The following is a 13,832-nucleotide window of genomic DNA, read 5'->3' as shown; positions in this document are numbered from 1 at the left end:
TTTTTTTTTTTGGTTTTTGGGTCACACCCGGTAGCACTCAGGGGTTCCTCCTGGCTCCATGCTCAGAAATCGCTCCTGGCAGTCTCGGGGGACCACATGGGATGCCGGGATTCAAACCAATGACCTTCTACATGAAAGGCAAACGCCTTACCTCCATGCTATCTCTCCGGCCCCGTGTCTATCTCTTTTGAATATTTCTTTAGATGTGTTTCTTTAATAGGTATAACTCATTGTCTATCTTCTTTTCCCCATTCTTTTTATTGGATCTATTTAGTAAAAAATTCTAGTAAATAAATTTCTCTAGTGTTCCAACTTCATGTTAGAACCAGGTCATTATGATTAGCTTGTTATTTTTACCCCCACATGTACCAGTAGTACCATGTGCATTGTTCCTTTTTGCATAGGCACATTAAAATGGAAAAATCTTACGTGTGCAAACAAGTTCTTACCTAATAGGGATAGGAACACGTAAATTGTATATTGCAGTGGGGCCTTACACCCTAAGCACATGTCATAGCGACTTGGCTTAGGCTTCAAAAGACCGGACACTGGCCATTCACCCCTGAACCTTGGATCCTATCTATGTATGGAACTAGCACGGTTTTCTACACCAGTACCAGTAACCAGACTCCTACCAGGGAAGGCCTTAATGCTGCCCTGCATCAACTTGCTCCAGAGTAGGTTCATATGTCACCCTGATGACTTGGTAACAGCAACAATATGCTTTCAGGGCAGGGTTTTCTACATTGCCACCTAATGGTGAGACGAAACCAGAAGACTTTCTGCATCACCCTGACTTCAATATAGGATCTGTACAGAAACCAGGATCTCTAACCACATCACTTTTTGATGGTGACATTCCAACAGAGGAAAAATACAGAGACACTTGTAAAAGCTTTTCCCCAAATAACTGTACAGCAACTGCTCTGTGCAGGCTCCTTCAATAGTTCCATGACCCAATTATATTTTTAAAAAATAGCCTATTCCCATTGAGAGAAAAGGAGGCCTTGTGATCAATCTTTTGTTCTTTCAGAACCACCCCCAGCAGTCCTCAAGGCCTACTCCTGGCTCTGTGCACAGGCTCTGGGATCACTCCTGGTGGGTCTGGGGATAGACCGAGGCTGGATGTGTGCAAGGGATGATATCATCTCTATGGCCTTTGGTAACTTTACAAGACTGGTTCCTCTGAATAAAGTATTTAAGCAGACTTAGTTTAACAAATACTAAATACCTATTACATGTGTAGTATCTACTGGGCTTCTCCGGTTTTGGTATTTCTGATGCACTACATACTTCTAGACAAAGTATTTATTTAATACATACTTTTGAAAAATGGGGTCCACTCTCAACAATGCAAGGCGAGGCTTGTGTGGTAAGGATCTGACAGTTCAATGTGTGGCCCTGCAGATCCAGGAACTGAACTCAGGGCTTCAGACATTCCAGCTCTAACACTGAGCTCTCACTCCCCACCCCCATGCTTAATATTTTAAACTCAAAAGGTACTTGAGAAAAAGACTTACCAATTTAAGCCAGAGACTGAGAAATCGAGGATCATTATAGTACCGCTTTTCTCCTTGTAGTGCTTCCATAGCTCTTTCTAATAATGTTGACATGTTACTCTCCTTCCCACCTTGAGGGTAATTCTGCTCTGTCCAGTTAATATACCTGAGGAAACAAACAAACAAAAATTTTCAGTTTAACAGGTACTTTTGCTCTAAGTCCCATTCTGGATATCTTTACACAGAAATAGCTAATCTACTGATTGTCTATTTCGAGGCTCTCAATGACATGCCCTCAATCTATGACCCTCAAACTTTTTCCAAACATCTCTAAGACATCTCTGGGGAAAAATGGCAATGGGGATTAGAGGTGTGTACCGTATTTTCCAGAGTATAAGACGACTGGGCATATTAAGACGACCCCTAATTTTACAGTTAAAACAGAGGTTTAGGCCTATATTCGCTGTATGTACCAAAGTGAGCCAATCCCAACAAGCAAAGGTTCGAAGGTTATACTGGAATAGACTTCCTTTTTTTTTTTTTTTGGTTTTTGGGTCACACCCGGCAGTGCTCAGGGGTTACTCCAGGCTGTCTGCTCAGAAATAGCTCCTGGCAGGGACCATATGGGACACCGGGATTCGAACCAACCACCTTTGGTCCTGGATTGGCTGCTTGCAAGGCAAACGCCGCTGTGCTATCTCTCCAGGCCCAGAATAGACTTCCTGACTCTGGCCCATCTGAGCAGGCTTTTGACAGTGTAGATTCAGTACAGAACATTGTCTAATTTGCATGCATCCAAAGCCTGCTTGGATTGGCTGAGTTAGAGAAGTGGTCCGAGCAGCCTTGCAGTGACTGGTGCAGGTCAGCACATGGCTGACCTGGAAAATTCGTTTCATGGCAATATACTAGGTGTATAAGACGACCCCTGATTTTTGGTTGACTTTTTTTCCGTTTCAAAAGGCATCTTATATGCTGGAAAATATGGTAGTTCAGTTTTCTGTCCTGAGCACCTCAGAAAGACACACTGTAATTTTTTTGGCTTTCTATGTCCCCACAATGTCATTTTTTTCTGTGACATACTGCTCATTAACCCCCTTGAGGAGCATTGCCTCAAAACTTAACTGATAAGTTGTAGTTATGTCAGTAATAAAAAAGACCCACCTATCCCAAACATCCAGAGGGTCATTTCCAGTGTAAAATCGAATTTCAGATTCAAAGGCCCTGAAATTGAAACAGAAAATGATGGCATTAGCAACAGTGATCACAGTCAAGTAAATAAGTCTTATCTCTCTTTTATTAAGTAAATTAGCAAACCTAGTTGATTCAGTTGTTAATTGGTTTAACAAACAAAAAACTTACAAATAATTAGCTTCTGCTGGCAACAGAGGAAATAAAGCCTGTCGAAACTAGAGAAAGAAGTTTCAAGGTAATACATAGAAAAGCAATATTATATAGCAGTTTAGGCTAGAGAGGTAATACAAGAGATAAGGTGTTTGCCTTGTAAGCAGCAGATATGGATTCAATCCACAGCATCACATACTGCACCCTGAGTGCAGAGCCAGGAATAAGCCTGGAGTACTGCCAGGTGTGTCCCCTAAACCAAAATCAATAAGCAGTTTAAAGCTCTGAAACAAAGTTCCCTACGGCTCAAATCTAGATCTAAGTCAATGCACTGTCTGAAGGACAAATCGATTTCAGTTTGATCATCTGAAAAGTAGAGTAATAGTACATATCTTTGAAATAATATTTGTACCTATCTTATTAGGTTTAAGAGTACTAAAGAGTGGCCAGAATGGTAGTACAGTGGGTAGGGCATTTGCTTTGCACATGGCTGACCTGGGTTTGACATCCCTTATGGTCTCCACTCCCAGCAGAAATGATTCCTCAAAAAACAAACAAAAACAATACAAAATGGGGGCCGGAGAGATAGCACAGTGGTAGGGCATTTGCCTTGCATCCTTGCATGCAGCCGATCCAGGATAGATGGTGGTTCGAATTCCAATATCCCATATAGTCCCTCATGCCTGCCAAGAGTGATTTCTTTTTTTTTTTTCTGCCCCCACCCCCGGCAGTGATTTCTGAGTGCAGAGCCAGGAGTAACCCCTGACTAGTTAGAAAGCAGGAAAAATATTGGGTAAAAAAACTATAATTTAGATTAAAGAGTCAAAAAGACTAAATAAGAGATTATGTTTGATATAAAGAATAAAATCTCAAGGCTGGAGATAGTACAGGAGGTAAGTTGCTGCCTGCATAAGCCAACCCTAGTTCAAATCCCTAATACCTGGTCCCCTGAGCACCACCATGGATCATTTCTGAATATAGAGCCAGGAACAGCTCAAGCATAGTCAGGTGTAGCCCTCTCAAAAAAAAAAAAAAGAAGTTCCTGACAAAGGGATTTAAACCCTACTGCTGAGTGACATTGCTGAACCTTTTTCTTACATTAAATTTATTTTATTCAGGACTAAAGTGGTAGTACCGTGGGTAAGGCATTTGCCTTGCACACAGCCAACCTGGGTTAGATCTCTGACATTCCACATGGTCCTCTAAGCCAGGAGCCACACTCAGCAGTACTTAAGCTAGCAGTATCAGCCTGACATGACAGTTCAATGCTCAGGGCACTGGTACTCAAGGGACCAGGCAGTGCCAGGGATCGAATTAAGGGATGGACATGCTGTGCATGAGCTCTGCTAGTTATCTCCCTGGTCCTCATTATTAGTACTTTAATTGAAGAGTATCAAGCAAGCTTACAATAGGAAAGAGAAATCAGTTATGAAACATATGGTAATTTAAGTACAAAATAATGGGGGCTTAAGTGCAGAAATGTCAAAAAAAGAAATGAATCTAAGACATTCCAGATAAAGATCAGCAACCTTCCAGATTTATCTATAGATTCAATGCAATCCAACCAAAACTTCAGCATTATGTCTACAAAATAATAAGATAAAATAGTTATCTTATTTTAATAATATTATTAATAGTAAAATAAGACAAGATAAATTAATAATAGTAAAATAAGACAAGATAGTTCAAAAAAAATTTTTGGAAAGGCAAATAGATTTTGAAAATAGCCTAAACCAATTTCAAAAGAACCAAAAATTGGAGAACTCACTCTAATTTCAAGACTTACTGCATTAAGGTAATCAAAATGTGCTATTGGCAAAAGGAAAAACAATTAGATCAAACAAACAGAATAAAATCCAGAACAATCTACTTGTATGCAGTAAGCCTATGTGACAAGGGTCTTGAAACAATTCAGTAATGAAAGCAAAAGGAAAAAAAAATCTCTACAAAAGGAGGTAGGATAATCAGATATAAACTTGGTGGTGGGAGATAAACAGAAGGATCCAGGGAGAGCTTGGAGGGAGTGTCTGCCTGGTAACTGGGAGGTGTTGAGTCAGATCTCTAGTTACAGTTCCACATGACTAACTGATCCCAGTGACATGGCACTGTTCTTTGGGATTGCTGCCCTACCCCCAACCTGTCCAACAAACACTCTGGCCCCCAAAAGTCCCTGGTTTAAATGCATGAAACTGCAAGATCAATCCCTGGTGCTGCCCACATTATTCCAACAAAAAAATGCAGCAAAGGCAACAAGTAAAAAATGAAGATGAGGGGCCGGAGAGGTGGCACAAGCGATAGGGCATTTGCCTTGCACGTGGCGGCCCATATGGTCCGCCAAGCCAGGAGCGATTTCTGGGCACATAGCCAGGAGTAACCCCTGAGCATCACCAGGTGTGGCCCAAAAACCAAAAACCAAAAAAAAAAAAAAAAAAAAAAAGATGAATGATTGGAGCAATAGCAGAGTGGGTAGGGCATTTGTTTTGCACAAAAGGAACTGAGTTCAGCATCCCATGTAGTTTCCAGCATCCCATGTAGTCCCCTCCTGTAGACCAGGAGAAATTCTTTTTTTTTTTTTTTTTTTTGGTTTTTGGGCCACACCCGTTTGACACTCAGGGGTTACTCCTGGCTATGTGATTTATGCGCTCAGAAATCGCCTCTGGCTTGGGGGGACCATATGGGACGCTGGGGGATCGAACCGTGGTCCATCCTACGCTAGCGCTTGCAAGGCAGACACCTTACCTCTAGCGCCACCTTCCCAGCCCCGTAATTTCTGAGAACCAAGAGTAACCCCCGAGTGCTGACAGGTATGGCCCAAAATGCAAAAAAAAGAAAGAAAAGGACGAAAGGAAGGAAGGAAGAAAGGAAGGAAGGAAGGAAGGAAGGAAGGAAGGAAGGAAGGAAGGAAGGAAGGAAGGAAGGAAGGAAGGAAGGAAGGAAGGGAGGGAGGGAGGGAGGGAGGGAGGGAGAGAGGGAGGAAGGAAGAGAGGGAGGAAGGAAGAGAGGGAGGAAGAGAGAAAGAAAGGAAGGAAGGAAGGAAGGAAGGAAGAAAGAAAGAAAGAAAGAAAGAAAGAAAGAAAGAAAGAAAGAAAGAAAGAAAGAAAGAAAGAAAGAAAGAAAGAAAGAAAGAAAGAAAGAAAGAAAGAAAGAGAGAGAGAAAGAGAGAAAGAGAGAGAAGAAAGAAAGAAAGAAAGAAAGAAAGAAAGAAAGAAAGAAAGAAAGAAAGAAAGAAAGAAAGAAAGAAAGAAAGAAAGAAAGAAAGAAAGAAAGAAAGAAAGAAAGAAAGAAAGAAAGAGAAAGAAAGAACAGGACAAGAACAAATACCACCAGGTGTGGGTCAAAGTAAAAACAAAGGAAAATACCACAAAGAAAATAAGAGTACTTGAGTTGGAGAAAATATTTCAAAGACATTCAGTTGATAAAGTAAACAGACTATTCAAAGACCTCCTATAATCTAATTTAAAAACTGAGCAAGATATCTAAATAAATACATCTGGGCCGGAGCAGGATGGACAATGGGTCGATTCCCGGAATTCCATAAGATTCCCCCGAGCCTGCCAGGTGCGACTTCAGAGCACAGAGCCAGGAGTAACCCCTGAACGCCACCGGGTGTGACCCAAAACAAAACAAAATACAACAACAAAAAAAACGGGGCTGGAGTGATAGCACAGCAGGTTAGGTGTTTGCCTTGCACACAGCCAACTGGTTTGAATCCCAGCATCCCATCTGGTCCCTCCAGCCTGCCAGGGGTGACTTCTGAGCACAAAACCAGAAGTAATCCCTGAGCGCTGCCAGGTGTGATCGCCCCCGCCCCAAATCAAAACCCAAATACATCACTACACTACATAAGCTATTTTTAAAAATGTCAATAAGCATGTGTAAAAGTGTCACCATTGGGTTAGCATTGGGAGTAAGGCGTAAGGCATTTTTGCATGCAGTTGAGCACTGCCAGGAGTAATACCTGAGCATAGCAAGGTGGCCCCCAAACAAAAACAAACAAAAAAGTCTCACCATCATAAGTCACCAGGAAAATAGGATGCAAATGAATAACGAAATACTATTTCATGCCCACTAAAATGACTGAATTGGAAAACGACTGATAACATCAAAAGCTAGAATGGATTTGTATGTCTGTCTGGGTGCCAGGTAAAGCGGCAGCTTCATGCCCCAATCCCAGGACATATGAGTTCTATTCCCAGCACCACACAAAACAGTCATGTACAAGAATGTAGCAACAAAAAGAATCTAAATAGGCCAGCAATTGGTGAATAGACAAAACACCACTGAAAAATGAACAGGTATTACTGATATGCACAACATAAAAAGGATACCAAAATATGCTGAAAAACCGTGATTTATAAAAGTAACTGACTTACAGCCATGTTCAAACCAGGCCAGCCCCATAGACTCATTCTTTTCTCACACAAGATCACAAGATATAAACCAAGCCATGAAAGATCATGGGGACACTGGCCTACAGAAAGCTGGCTATCTCTGGAGGAGAGGGTTGGCCAAGACACTACCCTGCAGAGGTCATACCCGCTTCCTCCATCACTCAGAATCATGGTTTTCACTGGTTTTCATTGGCCCTGCCTTATCACCACTCTATGATTTCTTTGGGAGCAGCAATCTGACCCAACCTCAGGGATGCCAGTTTTGGGGTTGATATCACAAAGCTTTTTGGAACAAGTGAGGTGCCCCCCCACCTGCACCCCATCTTCCTTCTTCTAGGAGGCCCGGCAGCTGACTACACACCCCTAAAAGTGTCAGTAGTAATGCTTTGAATTTCTGAACTTCACTTATTTGATGTCATCATCCCTCTAGCAACATTCCAATTTAACAGAATGGACAGAGCTTACTAAACCTGACACTGTATTAATGACCTCATTGGAGATACAATACTTTTCCACAGATATACTTTTTATTTTTTAGTTTTAGTTTTGAACTTCTCTCCCTTTTTGTTCTATTTTATTTTCAATAACTTTGCTTTCACTTATCTGGAAACAAATGTATTATGGTCAATACATGTGATGCATTTTCTTTCAATAAAGTAAAAAGAAATCTAGGTTCCAGTTTACAGCTCCTAGGAAGTATTAAACCCGCCCCAATGGGCCAAACTTGAAACTTGGTGCCTATGAGTGAAAGGCACTGCACTATAAGTTTTTTCAATTATAACTGAAAATCAGCTAGCTGAGTGGGACCTCATGATATGGCCGACCTGGGTTCCAACTCTGATACTATATATTTCCCTCTAGCCCTGTGAGAAGAACAGGGCCAAAGCAAGCACTGAGCATCACCAGGTGTGGCTGTCAAACAAACCGAAACAAATTCAAGGCAGGGGATGTAGGCCAATGGGAGAGTCAAGTTCTAACTCACTAAATTAAGTGTAGGCAGTACGTTCTTCACATGAATTGAGATACTATTAAACTTGGTGGAATAGAGAAAGGAAGGTAACGTATGAGCAGAAATGTACTATTCATTACATGAACATTTTCCCTAGTTACATGTGGCAGGTCTAGAAAAAGACACTTAAAATAGTATCTAGTTCTAAACGACCAGGGAAAATTTGACCATGTAAGTACAAAGAACGGTAAAAGAACAGAGACTGAGTGTACGAGATACCGTAAGGAAGCTCAGTCAGAGAAGTGGGAAGCTAGAACAATAAATGCCACAAAAGCTAGGAAGAAAAGCTCAGGGTATCTCTGAAAGAAAACGGTAACGTTGGATGTTTTGGAGCACGCGCTCTGCATGGGAGCCCAGGATCTGCCCGCGCTGCACGCGGTTCCCTTCACCCTCCCAAATCAGTCTCAATCGCTCTGGGCACTGAGTCTGCAGTGATCCCATAACCAAACAAATCGAAATGATGATGCGCTGATGACTGGATCATATGCTTTGCCTGCAGAAGGCCTCGGAGGAGGTTGGGTTCTGGCACCACAGGAGGCTCCACACTGGTCAGTCCTCCCTCCCCCAGCACGCCACGAATTCAACGGGGAGCCCAGGGATGCTCCTGCCACAGAAAACCGCCTGCATGAGGTTGCGAGTCCCACCCCTGATGCCACCCACATATGCCTAGCTACTGAAGCTCTGTGATCAGGAGCCCTGATACCACAACCCGGTGTCCGGTCCCCAGGAATTCTCAACAAGTATCACAACCCGGTTACGTGCAACCCACAGGAGTGAAGGAAGGGGAAATCAAATCAAACCGTTTCTGGCGCTGAAGAGTAGTGTTACAAGCAGATTCTTGCTGTGCCAAAACTCCCTGGAGTGTGGACATGATGCGCCCCTGCCGTAAGGGTTGGACATTTTCCTTACTCAGCTCCCATTCATCTCCCTCCAGTGACACGGCTTCACTGAGAAGAGAACAAAAGTAAATGTCATAGCAATACAACATTATTATATCACCAGCTTATTGGCAGTGGTCTGAGTACATAATAATTCGTGATCTCGGGTTGAAAATGGTAGGCTGGCGCTTTAGTATTATTCCCGAGCTTCTAGACACTGTGACCTGGTTTGCATTTCTACGTGTGTGCCTATCATATTACGTAATGGAAAAGAAATGTGGTGAGGGTACTGGGCCTAATGTTCTAATAAGAATAAGCATTGTCATAAAAGTGGGAAAACACATTTGGCAATAACAAAGGAACAGGCAATAATTTTATACCTATCACTGAACACATCATATTGAATTAAAAATTAGAAAACGGACCGGAGCCATAGCGTAGCGGTACAGTATTTGCCTTGCGTGTGGCTGACCCAGGATGGACCGCGGTTCGATCCCCAGCATCCCATATAGCCCCCCCCCCCCACCAAGCCAGGAGCGATTTCTGAGCTCATAGCCAGGAGTAACCCCTGAGCACCACCGTGCGTGGCCCAAAAACCAAAACCAAACAAAAACAAACTAGAAAACTGTTGGTCAGACCAACACTCTTTCAGATGATGACTTAAAACTTTTTACTTGTTTTTGTTTTGAGGCTACACCAGGCTACACTCAGGGGTTACTTCTGGTTCTGGATTCAGAAATTACTCCAGGGGGCTCAGGGGATCATATGGGATGCCAGGGATTGAACCAGGTTGGCTGCATGCAAAGCAAACTCCCTACCCATTATGTTACCACTCTGGCCCCTGATGACTTAAAACTTTTATGGAGCTGGAGAGACAGTACAACAAGTAGGACACTTGGCATTGCATGCAGCAGACCTGAGTTAGATCCTCGATCTCCAATATGGTCCCATGAGCCCCATTAGTAGTAATTCCTGTGCCCAGAGCCAGGAATAACCCCTGAACATGACAGGTGTGGTGAAAAACAAAAACTGTTTTCTATAGGGGTTTGAGGTAAATTGAGGCCTTTGAAATAGTTCCCATGTGCGTCAAATATTTCTCATTTGTGTCTCAATTATTTTCTTTTGGTCTTGTTTTCCCATTGCCTTTCATCTGGTTTTTTCCCCTCCCCTTGGGGAGGGACTTGAATTTGGATTTTAATAAATGGAAGGCAGAAAAGCTTAGCTGGGGCTGTCATCTAGGCTTGAGGTTCTGTGTGTTGGAGCAACTGGCTTGTGGGTGAATAGCTTGCAGTGTGAGTTTTCTTGTCTGCTATATCCTCCATATCTGTGGAATACTTATTGCAGAGAACTGTTACCGAACCAGCTTCTCCTATTCTCCCTGGATAGGGGGTATGGGATATCCCTTTCCTTTCTGGGAACCTCAACCCAACTCCCAAAGAACATCACATTACATAGGGGCTGGATACAGTGGGTAAGGCACTTGTATTGCCACAGCCAATCTGGGTTAAATACCTGGCACTTCATATAGTGCCCCCAGCCTGTCAGAATTGATCCCTAAGCAGAGAAGTAAACCCTGAGCTCTGCTGAGTGTGATCCACCCAAAATATGGTGTCAGGCACATCAATCTCCTTTCAGCATTTGGTTCTTGTCCAGAGTGATCATTTCCAACTATCACTGTCATAGTGGTCCCTCTGTGCCTAACTGCACTCCCCCACTATTTGTGGCAAGCTTAGAAAAACGTTGGTCACAGAAGGCAGGCAGGGGAGAGGGCAGGAGGGGAAGGCAGGAGGGAAACAACCCATGATCTCAACTGAATGCCCTAAAGTCAACTGCAGCTGGCTCCCTCCCTCCAGTCTTCAATCCTCCAAATAAATACCAGGTAATTTCATTCTTCCACCCTTTCGCTGGCAAATACAATTGTTTCTGCCTTCAAAATACAGTTAAAAACCAACCTCGCTCCCAGTGTGACTCCTTCTGGTGCCTGGATCCCTTTACAAACTGGTCTTTCTGCTTCCATTCTGTTCTGCCTTCAATTTTTTTCAGCCCTGTAGCCAAAGGATCACTTAAATCTATGCCAGATCAAGTCTGTTTCACTTAAAAACCTGCCCAAGACTTTTGAACAGAGTAAAAGGCAGGTCCTTAACAATGCTTGTATTAGTTTCACTCCACTTCTTCACTTGCTTCTCTCAGCAACTTGTCAGGTGCTTCATCCTTCCCAGCCTTCATAATACCCCAAGCAGATGCCTCCGTTTCCTTCAAATCTTGACCCAAAGGACAACTCTGTAGTAAAGACCCCAGTTCAAAATTGCAAAAGTGCAAACCGCTTTACAGGACTATTCCTACGTGGTCTATTTTATGAATTGACTATCATCTAAAGAATTTCAGTTTTTCCTGCTCTATTTCAGTTTAGACCCACCTGGACCCCAGCCTAACTTTAACTTAAGTAGGCTTCAGTAGGCTCACGAGTAGAGGGGGTTTTGATTTTATTAACTGCACTGAAGAATCAGCAGGTGATCAATAAAGATTTGTGACATAAATTTAAAAGTCATGTGGGGCAGGGACAGTAGAGATAGCATAGATGTAGGGCATTTGGCTTGCATGCAGAAGGACGGTGATTCGAATCCTGTTATCCCATAGGGTCCCCGGAGCCTGCCAGGAGCGATTTCTGAGCATATAACCAGGAGGAACCCCTGAGCACCACCGGGTATGCCCCCACCCCACCCCAAGAAAAGAAAAGTTGTATAGAGCATTTACCTAAGGTCTGTAGGCCTCAAAATGGAAACAGAATTCCAACCCAATACTCGATACCGTCTTATACAATAAAAATTTAAAAAGGCAAGCTATGCATGATATTTCTAAGATTCCAATTCCTTAAGGGGACATGAATAACATCACCTGCATTTTATTTTTGGAGCCTTCCTTTGGAGGTGGTAAATTTACACACAAAAATAACCTTTTCTCCTATAAAGACGTGCCCAAGGTCAGAAAGCAAATGAATAGCTGGGGCCAACACTGCAGATTTCAAACTCTGGGTCTCTCTCTCCTTTGCATTTTCTTTTTTATTTTTTCTCTTCCGTTCAATTTATTTATTTTAATTTACATTTTTAATTAATATCTTTATTTAAACCCCTGGATTACAAATATGATTATCATTGGGTTTCAGTCCTTTGCATTTTCAAAAGCTGCTGGCAACGGGACCTGCCCACGTCTGTCCCCAAGCAGGTGAGTGTGAGATCCAGGCTCTTGCACGCCTCCCACCCCTGTGGTTCCACTGCCCCAGGTAGAAGTCACCGTGGCCAGCACGCCTCCAGCCCCTGACCCTGCTCTGCGGGGGGACCCTGGACTCGCACCCGAGCCGGCCCAGCTCCCGGGGCCATTTCCTTGCACCTACCTGGGCGCACCTTCCTCGCTCGCAGCAGCCATGGTGCAATCGCCGCCGAGTTCAAATTTAACGGTCCCGCGCGGACGACGGGGCTCCACCTCCTCGCTCCTCCGCGCGTGCGCGGCCCGCGCAAGGCATTCTGGGACTTGTAGTTTCCCCTGCATCGCGTCTCCTCTAGGAAGTAGTGGTGCAGGGTGGGAGTTGTAGTCGTCAGGACTGTGACTTCACTCCAGGTGTACCTACTCCCAGTCCTTCGGGCTTAAGGCCATTTTCCAAACCTAATCAGGGAGCCTTAGGCACTAGCATTTCTTTCATGTTTTTTAGTATAGCTCCCTATCTGTCGCTAGCATTTATTTATCTGGCCTGACTTTTCTAGGACAATTGACCATGATCCCCATCTATGTCTCCAAGTCTTGCACTGAATTTGAGTATTTCGGTTTTGTTTTTTGTTTTTTTATCCAACGGTTTACTGCCTAACCTCTGGATCTTAAAAAAAAAAAAAAAAGCTGGAATGTGTATAAAATGTTACATTGAAGTCGTTAATGTAGTTCAAAATGGTAGGCACTCTTCCCACCATAATGGATAACCAGAGTTCAATCCTGGTACTAAATTCTCTGAACCCCCACTTCCAGCACCACTGGGGTTTGGCCCCTATAAAAGAAAATTTAGTAAAATTAAGTTATGGCTTAAAATACTATATAGGTTTGCTCTCCCAAGGGCATTTTCTTCCTTAAACACATATTTGTTTCTTTACTTTTTTTTTCCGTCTGGAGAAGCACATGCTCTTTGTTAAACACATATTCCTCTTTCTAAGTAAATTTTGTTTATAATTTTTGTTAAAAATTGTTTCTCACTGAGAAGACAACAAGAACAATGACCTGCTTACTGGACAGGGCTTGCTGTATTGCCCCTTAATGGTGAGGTTTGTCTATAACATCACCTGGAAGCAATCCTCTACCACGGAAGACCCTACCACTGCTCAGACATCGTCCTGCTCAAAAGAGACTTCCCTTAACACTGAGAAGACGTAACAACAACAACAACCTGCTTACAGGAAAGGGCTTCCTGCATTGCCCTTTCATGGTGAGGTGAAACGAGAAGACACTCCACATCATGACTTCAATGTAGGACATACAGATTCCAGAATCTTTAATACAGAAACATGATACCAACAACAGAGACTGTGTGAAAAGTGTGTTAGCACTACGGACAATGTCTTGGATCGGACGATAACTTGCCTGAAGCCTAGAGCTGGTCTTATGCCAGGAAACTTCAGGGGTAGGATCTCTTTGTATTTAGGCCAAGGTTATTCCTTTCCATGCCTCTCATATT

The 13,832-nt window shown here is 43.1% G+C and overlaps 1 protein-coding gene across 1 annotated transcript in view; it reads right to left on the bottom strand.

Annotated features, from left to right (window-relative positions):
* BUB1B (BUB1 mitotic checkpoint serine/threonine kinase B) overlaps nucleotides 1–12,541 on the bottom strand; it is a 61,778-nt gene extending 49,237 nt beyond the window's left edge. The window contains exons 1-4 of the mRNA XM_049785006.1: nucleotides 12,510–12,541; nucleotides 9,041–9,187; nucleotides 2,661–2,720; nucleotides 1,521–1,665 (exon numbers count right to left, since the gene is read on the bottom strand). Of these exons, the coding sequence (XP_049640963.1) occupies nucleotides 1,521–1,665; nucleotides 2,661–2,720; nucleotides 9,041–9,187; nucleotides 12,510–12,541 (384 nt within the window). The remainder of the gene's footprint in view (nucleotides 1–1,520; nucleotides 1,666–2,660; nucleotides 2,721–9,040; nucleotides 9,188–12,509) is intronic.
* Nucleotides 12,542–13,832: the final 1,291 nt, after the last annotated feature.

The sequence above is a fragment of the Suncus etruscus genome, chromosome 12, assembly GCF_024139225.1.
Source record: "Suncus etruscus isolate mSunEtr1 chromosome 12, mSunEtr1.pri.cur, whole genome shotgun sequence".
Lineage (NCBI taxonomy): Eukaryota > Metazoa > Chordata > Mammalia > Eulipotyphla > Soricidae > Suncus > Suncus etruscus.
Note: the sequence above shows the minus strand (reverse complement) of the source record. Positions and strands in the feature narration are given on the sequence as shown.